At 39.3% G+C, this 12216-nt stretch overlaps 1 protein-coding gene across 9 annotated transcripts in view; it reads left to right on the top strand.

Moving 5' to 3' along the window:
• Positions 1–12216, top strand: part of BCAS3 (BCAS3 microtubule associated cell migration factor) — a 301481-nt gene that overhangs the window by 47790 nt on the left and 241475 nt on the right. For all 9 annotated transcript variants that reach the window (XM_072353527.1, XM_072353531.1, XM_072353526.1 and 6 more), the window contains exons 10-12: positions 5331–5407; positions 7117–7200; positions 11918–12088. In XM_072353527.1, the coding sequence (XP_072209628.1) occupies positions 5331–5407; positions 7117–7200; positions 11918–12088 (332 nt within the window). The remainder of the gene's footprint in view (positions 1–5330; positions 5408–7116; positions 7201–11917; positions 12089–12216) is intronic.

Below are 12216 nucleotides of genomic sequence, written 5' to 3'. Positions count from 1 at the left end.
CATGAGAAGGTTTAATGCCTGAGGAGTTGCAAACAGAACTTCTTGAGGAATGTACCATCCCCTTCTCAGCTGTGATCAGTAAGTGGCATTTATCCTGGACATCCCACATGGTATAATAATTGATAGGATTCCTGGGTCTGGGGAGGGAGGCTCTTCAGTGCAGATCGAAAGTCCTGAAGCAGATGGGAAGAAAGCTCACATTTCATAGTGGGTTTTTTTTGATCAGTGAAGAGAAGCCAAGCATTCCTGTGAATTGTATCTTAGCTATATATATATGTATGTATGTATACAAACACACACACACACGTATGTATGTATACAAACACACACAGGTGTATGTGTTTAACACATTGCAGGACTGAAGCTGTTATGAACGTGAAGTGGATCGGAGTGTTGCCCTGCAAAGGGTGATGATAGCAGCATATGGAACATTTGTGGCTGTACTGATGATAATGCCAATATCATTATTAAAAACAAAATAGCCTTGGATGGCAAGCATGATTTCACAGTAGGGCGCATCCTGCTGGTTTGCTCTTTTGCTCTGTTTTTATGGGTGATACTTAAACAGAAGGAAGTAGAAAAACAATAGCGGAGTTTTGGAAAGTATGTGACAGTGTGAGAGCACTAACGTTTACATAGGGCCTTTCATCTAGATGGAACCCGAAGGATCTTATAAACAATATTTCTTTATACAGTTTATAAACAAATAGATTCGGTTTGCTTGGTGAAGCTGAAAAAAAAAAAAAAAAGCACAAACAAATACAAAATATTAGATAAAACAGCTTATATGATTTGTTTTCCTTGGAATAAACAATTCTCCTTCAACAAGGGTATCACTCTACCCGTTATTTATTTTTAGTACCCTTTCTGTGCTCTTTGTCATGGATCTGTTTTCTGGCTGCTTTGGACTGCAGTACTGAAAGTGATTTTGTAACTTCCATCCTCCTGAGTGCGGTGTAGTTCATAAAACATAGAAAAAATTGCTAATTGGTTACAAGCTCCAGCCAATGGCTGCAAGTCAGCATTCCTCTGAGATACGAGGTGTGGAACACGCAGTGAAGAGAAAAGGCCTGATAATAATGAGAAACATTCTTGTAGCTGATATCAAAAAGATTGAGATTGTTTTGGTGCATGGGACATCAGTGAGAGCTGAGGAAAGAAAGACCACCTCTGGGCACTTCTGATTTGACTCAGTGATTCACTTTGCTGTGTTCATTTGCACATCAGTTTGCAGCAAGGTGTTTTGCAGCATGCTGTCATGCAATCTGAGAAGGACATACAGCAGTACCCTGTGGAAGGCACCGTGGTCAGCTATGGGTGCGTGGCTTAGGTCAAAGAAAAAGTAAATTCTGACTTAGTTCAGTCATGCTCTGACTTAGTGTCAGATTTTTCTAGAGAGAAGCATTGCCTTCTGCTGCACATTTAAACCCAAACACTTTGCAGCAATCAGAGCTGCCTTCACCCTTCATTTAGAGCCATTCAGGCAGTGCAAGATGTTGCAGCAGAGGGACCAGATGGGAACACTGCAGCCTGAACTGTGGCAGTAGTCCACCTGCCTGGGTATCTTTTCCGACAGGCAGTGCTGGTTGTGTTATATTTGGCTTGTGTGCAGCATCTCTTAGGGTGGGACACATCTGTGCTTTGGGATGCACAGTGCCCATGAAGGTGCTGCTGGATCTCGTGGTGCTATTCTTAAGAGTCTCCTGGAGAATGGAGCTGCTGGAGGCACATGATTGCCTGGGGGATTCCAACGAATGCTTGCTTGGATGTGAAGTTCAAACCACCAAGTTTTTTATGGCCATCAGAAATCTTTGCAGAACTCAGTCCCCAGCTTTGCATCTCCTACTGGGATTTTATTCCTCTATCTCTTTTTCAAGCTTTTTCTTTCTCATGAAAAACCTGTGCAGCTTGATGGAGGGCTGCATTTAATAGAGGCATGCTTGTGATTTATTGCCTTAATCTCTGTTATGGCTGATGTGACTGCATAATAGTCCTTTTTCTCCTAGCAGTGTTTCCCAACGTGCTGTTTGTTTAAAAGCAAGAGGGGGAGAGGCATGTGTTGCTTTTCTCTTCTTGGCTGCTGTCTCTGTATTCACACGGACATTACTGAAGCAAGGAGATGAGTCTCTTGAAAACAATTTAAGAAAGGGACTGGAGTCTTAGTTTCTGTGGGAGCATACAGCAGTGGAAATATCCAGAATGAGAGAATTGGGTATTTAAGTGAATTTTCAGCCTAAGAAGATGAGGTGTTTGTGTTTGTGATGGGCAGAGTGGCAGATTGTCATGAAAGTCATTGAAAAGTAATGGAAAATCAACATGCCTTCTTTTTGCTCGCTCATTAAGCAAACATTTGTATAGCTCTTTGGAGAGCCTGAAGTAACTTCTAGGATTCCTATGTAATCAGTAAAAACAAATATAGAAATACAGCACAACAGGAAAAAACTGTGGAATCTCCCATTTCAATTAATCACAAAAAGCTAAAGAACAGAAACTGAGGTGATGAAGAATCAACCTATGGTACCACACTGACGTAGGTCAGACCTGGAAGACCACAGCCCTGGACAGGAGGCTCAGGGGCACCCATGCTATCCTTGTGTGGGGATGCAGAGTGCTGGAGCTGCTGTGCGCAGGGGTTTGCTGAGGCCAGAGAAGGGATCATGCTTGGATTCATTCAGACTATCAGAACAGTATTTTTCTAGTTTTGCCATTTCGCAGCTTTAAGTGTAGTGTATTTCCTGTGTGTGTCCTTACAGAGCACAGAGAGGACAGTTGTGTACTTACAAGTGTTTTAAAGCATCTCCAATAGTTTTTTCCTGTGTTTTCATGGGAGATAGTCCCCATAAGGCTCACTGTAAGGTCTCATGTTTTTTAGTACTTGCTTGATTTGCTGTACTTTTGGAAGGACCTTCCCATCGTGATCTTTTCTTGGATGACCTCTCCATACTGTCATTAAAACTTGGAAACTTTGGTCTTCTTGACAGTTAGTTCTGCATTCTCATTATGTTCATTCTTATTGTAAACATGCTAAAATTGCTGCTGTTGTTGCTTAGAATGGATTTTTCCTCAGTTGTTTTGAAGTTTAGTAGAAATAGAAGTTAATCTTTAAGAGAGCTGGGCTTGCAGGGATTGGGCGGCCGAGCCGGGTAGGTCACGCTGTGTCTGTCTTTTCATTTGCCTGGTAGATGATGTTCTGCTGACTCCAGCTGTTTTTTTGGAAAGCAGAAAAACAATTTGCTTTTCCTTCCCATAAAGTATAACCCTTTGTTTATCCTTGTACTGCTGCATGTTTCCAAAATGCATAGATTTGCAAAGAAAAGAAAAGGAGGAAATAGCTCTTTTTTTTGTATCAGAGAAAAGAGTTTAGTACTGAGTTGAATTGTTGACCTCTGCGGAGGATATTATTAGAAGTGGCTGATTTGTGTGTGGAGCTGTATCTAATCGACCAAATCCAGTTCGTGGAACAACCCACCTACAATAGGTTTGGTGAAAACAGTCCATTTTTTAAGATAACTGCTTTTTGTATTTGATTAATTTTTAATTTGAAGAAGAATGCTGTTCTGTACTTCTTCAATTACTTCAGTTCACTGCAATAATTGAGACCAGCTCCCTGTCCCAATATGGAAGTTTCTTCTTGTTGCGCTGCTTGCGTTCCTCATTATGAGGCTTCTGTTGAGTGATGCCCTTTTGTTTTCTGCTGCAAGGACATTGTGAGGTGCTTGCAGAGCTTGGGAGATGCAAGAGACTGATGCCAAAGTCTCTGCAGAGATTTCAATCAGGAGAGTTTTCATCTGACAGCTTTCAATAATATATTTTATGTATAAAAAGGGAGAAAAATATATAGAATTTGGGGAACCTGGGTGTCTTTACTGACACAGATGAGAACTGCTGAAGCAGAAGTCAGCATTAAAACCCTACTGGTCATGATCTACAATGTCATCGGAAGAACACGCTTGTATTTACAACCTAGGGTTGTATTTACAACCTTTTTTTGCTTTCTTTGTTCCATAAGAGTCTCTGGCTACCCACATTTTATGCACTTCTGGAATGCAATAACAATTGTGGCATCATCTCTTCAGAGTTCGTTTTCCTTCCTGAGATCAAGGCAGTGATAAGGCCTTAGAAAATACTCGCTTGGTTTTGCTTTCCTGGCCTGAGATTGATGTAATTCGATGAATTGCTGCTTTTCCCTTCTCTTGCTTTATGACCTTTGAAATAGCTTGCTGTGATCTTCCAAATTTTGCAATACCCTCAGCACTCTGCTTTAAAAAGTGGAGATAAGGAGCTGTTTGTCTTAGCAAGAGCGGCAGAAAAACTGTTTCTGCGTGTGCACAGTGAAATGCCATCAAACATCTTTCAGTTTTCTCCAATTCCTTTTCAAGCTCTACTTAGCGTGCCTTAGGTAACACCACTCCAGCACACCTTTCTGGCTGTTCTGCAAGCCTGCAAAGTGACGCCACAGTTAGGTCTATCAGATGGGTCTGTGCATGTGGCTGAAGGCCTTTGTTTACCAGCTGAAGTTGGAACACTCAAGCTTAAATCTCGATATCAGGACCCTAATCAGTAAACAGGACTGTGGTTTCATCTCTGCAACTGTGGTTGGTGAACTTTCAGCCTCCCACTTTGGCACAGCAGCCCCCATGGTCAGCTTTTAATTCGTGTGTAGCTGTTATCTAATTGTTTTTAGTGGTTTTAAATGTTCTATTTTTAATTTTAGTAGTTAATAGTGTGATTTTCCCAGCTGTGCGTTTTATTTTCATTTTATGCATATGTATATATCTATTCCTAATGAAAACACAGCTAATACAAAGCAGATGAACAATGGGACCTTTGCTGCTGATTTTAAAGGGATGACAAATCCACAGTGTGAGGTTAAGCACGTGCAGAAGTCTTTTGGGAGGTTTGTATGTAGAATTATGAAAACAAAACCAAAGTACAATGCTTTGTTTTACACCACAAAAATCTAGAGAAGCTTGGAAGTTAACTGGAAATGTTGACCAATTGAAACATGTCAATGAAGCAAAATTAATTAAGATGTGAAGATACATAATGGATGGAGTCAATCTTTTAAATATCCCCCTTGCCACGCTGTATCAAAATGAGTTCAAAAAATGCAAGCATAAGGAAAAGCTGGTATTTACACATAATTAACTGTTCAAAATAGTTCATCTAACCACAGTCTTATCTTTCAGAACAAAAATGCAAGCATTTACTGAGTGATATTAGCAATTGAAAGGTTTCTGTTTAGACTTTTTGTTTTCTTGGCAATAAGTAAAATTCTTTGTAACAAGTCAGTAAAATGTTTCTTAATGCTGCCTATTAAAACTTTTCAGGCTGCTATCCCTGCCCAGGGCCAAACATGAATCCTATTGCCCTTGGAAGCCGTTGGCTTGCTTATGCAGAAAATAAGGTAAGGAAAGATTTACTTTCAAAAAATATTCTTTTTTTTTTCCTATTCCATAAACAAAAGCAAGATTGAAATGTAGAAACAATCTCAGAAATAAGCTATGTAAAAGAGATCTTTTGCAAGAGAACTTGCATAATGTGACAGACCTAATCTTTGACCCATACTAGTCATGCTTCGGTATTCATATGTGTCATATCTTTGCTTTGCACGTTTGACTTAAGTTCATGAACTTGAAGGGTATAAATACATAAGTAGCATGGGAAGAGACGAGAGCTATCAATGGGTATGGCCAGGGAGTGACTCAGTAACCAATATGTTTTGTATTTGTAATTTTAAAACTCCTCTGAAGGGCAGGAAGCAAGGATTCATAATGTCTGTGCTGGCAAACAGTCGAAACGGGGCTGCGAATTTGTTTGACAACACAGCGGTGCATTCTGTAGATTAGGAAATCTGTCCTTACTGAATTTTTTAAGCGCTGGGTGGGGAGAAAAAAAGGTTGAATTAATTTTTCTTATTTCTGGACAGAAGAAGGAAATAGATCCCAAACAAAACAATTATCACTTTTTCACCCTGCCCTGGGCCAGGGAAGGGTCTGTGTGTTTAAAGCTTGAAGTGTTTGGAAACTTTAAATTCATTTTCTAATGCCTTATTTATACTTCAAAGCAGATGTTTTTTCTCCCTTCCACCTGTGCCTGGAATATCTTTATTTTAGTGCTGAATCAGAAATCATCAGAGAAGCAGGATTTATAAACGTGTTTGTTGTTACACTCTTCTCAGCACAACTGATTTCTCTGCAAACTGGGGACTGCCTTTGCTTTAATGTCACACCTGTGTGGTTTTATTAAACACAGTCAGCTTGGGATTCAGAAAGTGCTACTGCCAGTAGTGTAAACTGCTCGTCAACCAAAGAATTACATCAGAAAATAAATGTAAATAACCCCATGTTCCCTGATATATCCTCTATGGATTTCCCCTTTCTCCCTAGTTTAATTCTTTTTCTTTTTCTCTAAGCATGACTCTCAAAACAAATCTCTTACAAGCATTTTTAATTTTCTTTTAGCAAAAACAGTTAAACAGGCAACGTGTTCCAGTGTACTAGTAACAAATATCCATAGTTCTTTGCCATTTTATTTAGTAAGGAGCAGAGCTTCTATTGAGAGTTAGGGTTCAGTGACAAGAATTGTCTTTGTAGGTTAATGGAAGGTAGAAGAGTCTTGCTTTGATTTATTAAATTTGACGGAAGGCAATATGCTATAAACCCCACGTACAGTCCTCTAATCTATTAAATGTAAAGTTTAAAGTAGCTCTCTTCCTTTGTCATTGATCTGCTTGCTTGTCATGAAAAGGAGAGCAAAGCCACATTCTGATTCTTAGAATGTCAGATATTTAAAGTTACATTTACATGGCTAAAGCTTTTGATTATATTTATTTAAATTTATTTGTGGTGTTACTGCCAGACCCCAAATCCCACCATTTCAAAGTTTATGAATTCGTAGCGACTGTTCATCTGGTAATTGAAAACTGGAGTTCCGTACACGACAGTCTGGGTGGCACCCAGAAGATTATAAAAAGGGGTTAAGTGTCTCAGCAGGGCTTTTTGCTGTTTGTAGGAAAATGCACACCACTGTACACGATAAACAAGAGTTATGGTAATGGCTTATGGGTTTGTGCAGTTTAATAGTAGTTACTTGGTTGCTGTCTTTCTTCTGTAGCTGATCCGATGCCATCAGTCCCGTGGTGGAGCCTGTGGAGACAACATTCAGTCCTACACTGCCACAGTCATTAGTGCTGCCAAAGTGAGTACATCATCTGCTGCTGGGAGAGGTTATCATGTAAGATAATTACTAGGTTTCCCTGCTGAATTGTACTATTTTTTCCCCTCTTCTCATTCACAAAAGAGAAAAAAGAAATGGTAAGATGCTAGTGATGGGGCCTGTACAGGGCCTGATTCTGAACTGTTCTGAGTAACCATTGTCCTGTCCTTTAGAACTGATTCATTTATTGAAGCAGTGATTCTTATTAGTAACCCCTCTTACAGGAAAATCACAGTAAAATGGATTGATGTTATGGCTGTTCACAAGACTACAATTTTACATCATTGGAAATAGCACTGTGTATTATTTGTCTTTCAGCATCATGAAACAAACTTTAGAAGTGCTTAGTGCTTTTTGGACTCAGTCACACCAGCATTATGTGCTTTAATCTCTGAACGATGACAGTGCAGTATTGAAGCTAATTAATTACCTAGTAGCTTTCTCAGAAAGTTAGAGTTTATTAATGACTGTTTATGTATAGGTTCCATTGCCCAGGAATTTTAGTTCTGATGACTTTATAATATCCCTCTGTTTTAAGAGAAATGCCTGGGTTCTCATAGCATCAAAGAATGACCATCACTTGGAAAAATCCAAACAAGCCAAAGACCACGCAGAGCTGTCATTTGACTGTTCTCCCCCACCCCACTCTGCCCCACTCCATTCCTTGAGGTATTGCCAAGTTATTACACACACACACATGAGTGAGTTTTGGCATTGTTTAACAAACTTGGTGCTGATTACAAGCTCCCCTCGTAACCACTAGCCTTTTCATTTCTGATACACACAGCAAAACAAATCTAATAATAGGCATAAAATGACAGCACAGAACAGAAAGCTCAATGTCACTGAAGAAAACAACTGTTACAAATACCCACAAAGACAGAAGAGGAGACATAGGTCGTGCCATCTCATGTAGAAACAAAACATAAACATGAATATATTCCATCAGCATAGCTTTGGGTACAATCTTACTGCGGTCGAAGTGGGAGAAAAATCATGTGTTTTTACATTGTTGAGGGGAAGTTGCTTTTCTTCTGAAGATACTGTGTGAAATTAGCTGCATCCATTCATTCTTTCACCATTCACAGCGAAAAACAGAATCTCCCCAAACACCTTCAATCTCAACATCATTAACATTTTAATAGCTCAGATAAGCTAGAAAAAAAAACAAAACAAAAACAACTTGGTAAGTGTAATCAGCCACAGTTATGATCAGACATGGTAAGAACTTACAAACACATCACTGTATTGCCAAAGCCAAGCCTAGTCGTGACTGCAGAACAGTCCAAGACTTTGTTAAAGCATATAATGACTATCAAAATATTCCAGTAGACATCTAAGACTTAAGTGCTGCTCTGTTCAGTTCTCCTCAGCAGTCTAAAAGTCAAAAAAAAGAGGACGTGTAGCAAAGCCTTTAGCCTCAAAGACCGTGGATAACTAGGTTTTAAGGTCCACAAAGCCCAAGATGATGAACTTACCTCCTGTTTGCTGCTGTTTGAGCAAACGGAGTAGAATGGATGCAGAATATCTTTTCAAATAGGCCCTGTTACAACTGAAGCATGCTAGTGATGGGAGAAAATCCAGGTGCTTGGTTTTAGATAAGAACCAAATATAATACTGCTTGTTTTTGGATGCAGCAAGGCAGGAGTCATTGGAAAAGACATTCTTAGGTCTCCTCACTTGTCGTCTTGGCAGTTCCCTGGTTGAGTCGTGTTCCAGCTTACTCTAGAGGTGCCCATGCAGACCTTCTTCCAAGATCACGAATTCCTAGCACTCAAAACTTTTCATGCTGATTAAAATCAGTTTGTTAATAGTTTTCTTCTCTTTCCTGCTGCTTTTTAGAGTATGTGATGAGAGCAGGAAAGGGAAGACAGGCATTTTTATTCGTGAAGGCAGGCATTTTGGCAAGCATTTAGTTTCAGTATGAATCTATAGCTGAATGTATGTTAATTTTGTTTAGACTAAACATGAAGCTTTTAGTTATTGATCACCAAGGCGCAGCTTTTTGGTATCTCTGCTTTCTATATATATAGTTTATTTATAAATAAACAAATTTATTGTGGTTTATTCGCTATGAGGGCTGGGAGCAATATGCTGTTTATCACTGAAAAGATGCAACAACAAAAGATCAGGCACTGAATGATGCAATTCAGTTTTCTCAAGTAATTAAAGTTGTACTGATTTATTTTTTTTTCCAATTAAATCAGTTATGAGTACATTTGATGAAATATTTTTCTTCATATTTGAATGAATGTGAACAGCTTTTTTAAGTAGGCTGCAAAGGACATGCAAGGAATGTGCGTTTGCACAGTGTGCAACATTGCTTCCTAAAGGAACTGGATCATGGATTTAATTTGATTTGTAAGAACATTTAACTGAGTGTGAATTGGCAGTTCCCACTGATGACAAAGAAATGGGGACAGTGCAGATTTCAACCTATTTCAGTTAAAATTTATTTGGTCTGTTGAATATCCAGTATCAAATTATAAACCAAATTCTTCTCACCTAATAACTTCTTCAGTTGATTCTTTCTCCATATCTTTTAATCCTGTAGTGGTAAAGTGATTTAGCAAAAAGGCTGCATCTGTTTTCTCTTGTTACCTGATAACTTCTTAATGAGTACTAACAGCTTATGTGAGAGCAAGGTCATTAGCTCTAATGGATAGAGGGGACAGCTGATATGGCATGGGAAAGGTTAAAGATTACCAGAGAAGTTTTTGCAAATATACACACAGCACAGGGAAGTAAGTGCTGTAATGGCTTTGCACTGATATTTCTGAGCTAATGGCCTCAGCCACATCTCTGTACACCTATTACTTCTCAGTAGTCCTGCAGCCACAGCCTGGTCCAACACAACAGTAATTCATTTTGCTAGATAAGCATGGTAATTTTTTGTTAGTGAGATTTGAAATGTGTACTTGGCACGTTGTCACTCAGTTCCCATAGTTACAAATATTTTCCATAATGGGTTGATTACACTTTTTGTCTTTGAACTTGTATAGGTATTTTCTGCATAGTACTTTTATGCTGATTTCTCTTCCCTTCTGTATAAACTGCCAGTGTGTTTTATATAGTTTTAACTATTGGTCAGAAAGTGCCTTGTCAGTTTGGGTGGGAAAAAAAAGCAGAGCATCTGCTGAGAAGTGTTGTGATGGCATTGGGTCCTTTTAGGTCTGCTCGTCAGATATTATTATCTACTCCGTGTTGCATTTTTCAGTCTTGTCAATTTACCGGTGTTGGTGTCTGTTTTATTGTCATTTGTTGCATCTGAGTATAAAAAGAAATAAGAAACAAATGGCAGGATGTTACTAAAGACTTCAAACCCCAAAGACATTCCTATGATAAAGGCATGGCTCGATTTTAAGCGGTAGCACCTCCATTAGCATTAATGGGGTGAGTCCATCAGCTGAGGCATCTCAGAGGTTAATCAGGCTTCCTGGCTGGATATTGCCATCAATACAGTGTGGCGCCTAATTCTGTTGGCCCTGCAGAGGTTTTCCTGACAACACACTAACAGACTTTGTGTAAGTCATTTCCTATGAATTATTAAAACAAACGTTTGGCTGCTAATTGATGAACACTAATGTGTTTTCTAATCACTGCAGTTTGAGATTTTAGCACTAAACAAAGCAGTTGCAATTGATTTGTGGCTGCTTCTTGGTTTCAGCCTGTGAGCCGAGCGTTTTTTCCTTTTCAATTTAGCAGGCAGCTTAGCTTGTCTTTTTAGTTAAGAATTGCCTTGTTACAGTGTCATTCTGTTCTGAGCTTCTTTTCTATTTCTTATTTATATTGCATAATAAATCTGGGCAATTCTTTGCAGCAAATAAGGCGCAGTCCTTGATTCAAGGAGAAAATGGTTCAAGTTGTGCTTAGTGTATTTTTTAAATCTATGTATTTTCCCTAATGTGTGCACTGTCTGTCTTCAAATACAGGGAAAAAAAAAAACTCACAAAAAGAAAAAAACGAACAGAACAAAGCCATACAAAAAAATCTTCATCGTTTTTAGATAGTAAAAGTCAGTGCAATTAGTATGTTTTTAATTCCACATCTGGGAAACATGCAGACTGTGCACAGTGACTTTATTTGTGATTGGGATGGGTGTGCATTGTGGAGAGCTGTCCTTCCCAGCACCTTGAGGTGGGAGCCTTTAATTTTGTTGGCTCTGAGTCTCGTGTTCAGTTTTAAAGCCTCAAGATGCACAATTTCTGAGAATACAGCACGTCTGTCCTGTCCATCAGAAGCTGAATTCCTTGAGTTTTACACCAGAGGATATTTTCAGCATTCCCTATTACTTCACAGTCTCTTTCCCTGGGGGGAACAGAGGGGTACTTACCCTGGGGGGTACAGAGCATGGGGAGGTAGAAAGATCAAGTAGAGAAGCAAAGGGAGAAAAGCTAACGAAAGGAAAAATGCTCACAGTCAGATAACACTGAAGTTTCACAGGATTTCTTGAGCATGTATGGGAAGCATTTACATCAGAAATAAAAGCATCGAGTTTGTAGGATGTGAAATCTTTTCAAGAGATTTCTCTTGCACGCAGCATCTTGCAGTTAAAGTATCGCTAACAAAAACATTTGTGTGCTTCTCATGTGTGCGTACGGTCTAGTTATAATGCTAATTGCGTCGAGGAAAGAAAAACTCCAAGTAGATCCACAAAAAAGCCCTAAACGTTATTTGCTGGTTCTGTTTCTTTTTACAGACGATAAAGACAGGGCTCACAATGGTGGGGAAAGTCGTAACGCAGCTGACGGGGACGCTGCCTTCGGGAGCGACCGAAGAAGAAATTTTAGCTCATAGCAATGTTCGCCGGAGCCCTCTGGTGCCTGGGGTCATCACTATCATTGATACAGAGACTGTGGCAGAAGGACAGGTAATGCAGTTTGTGCAGCAACAGAATGAGGATTTGTTTTGACAGAAGTCATAGGAAAATGTATCTTATACTTCTGAAATAAGATTTTTTTTTTCTGGGTCAGGAACTTTTATGTGCACACGCAGCTG

Source organism: Excalfactoria chinensis, chromosome 19, assembly GCF_039878825.1.
Source record: "Excalfactoria chinensis isolate bCotChi1 chromosome 19, bCotChi1.hap2, whole genome shotgun sequence".
Lineage (NCBI taxonomy): Eukaryota > Metazoa > Chordata > Aves > Galliformes > Phasianidae > Excalfactoria > Excalfactoria chinensis.
Note: the sequence above shows the minus strand (reverse complement) of the source record. Positions and strands in the feature narration are given on the sequence as shown.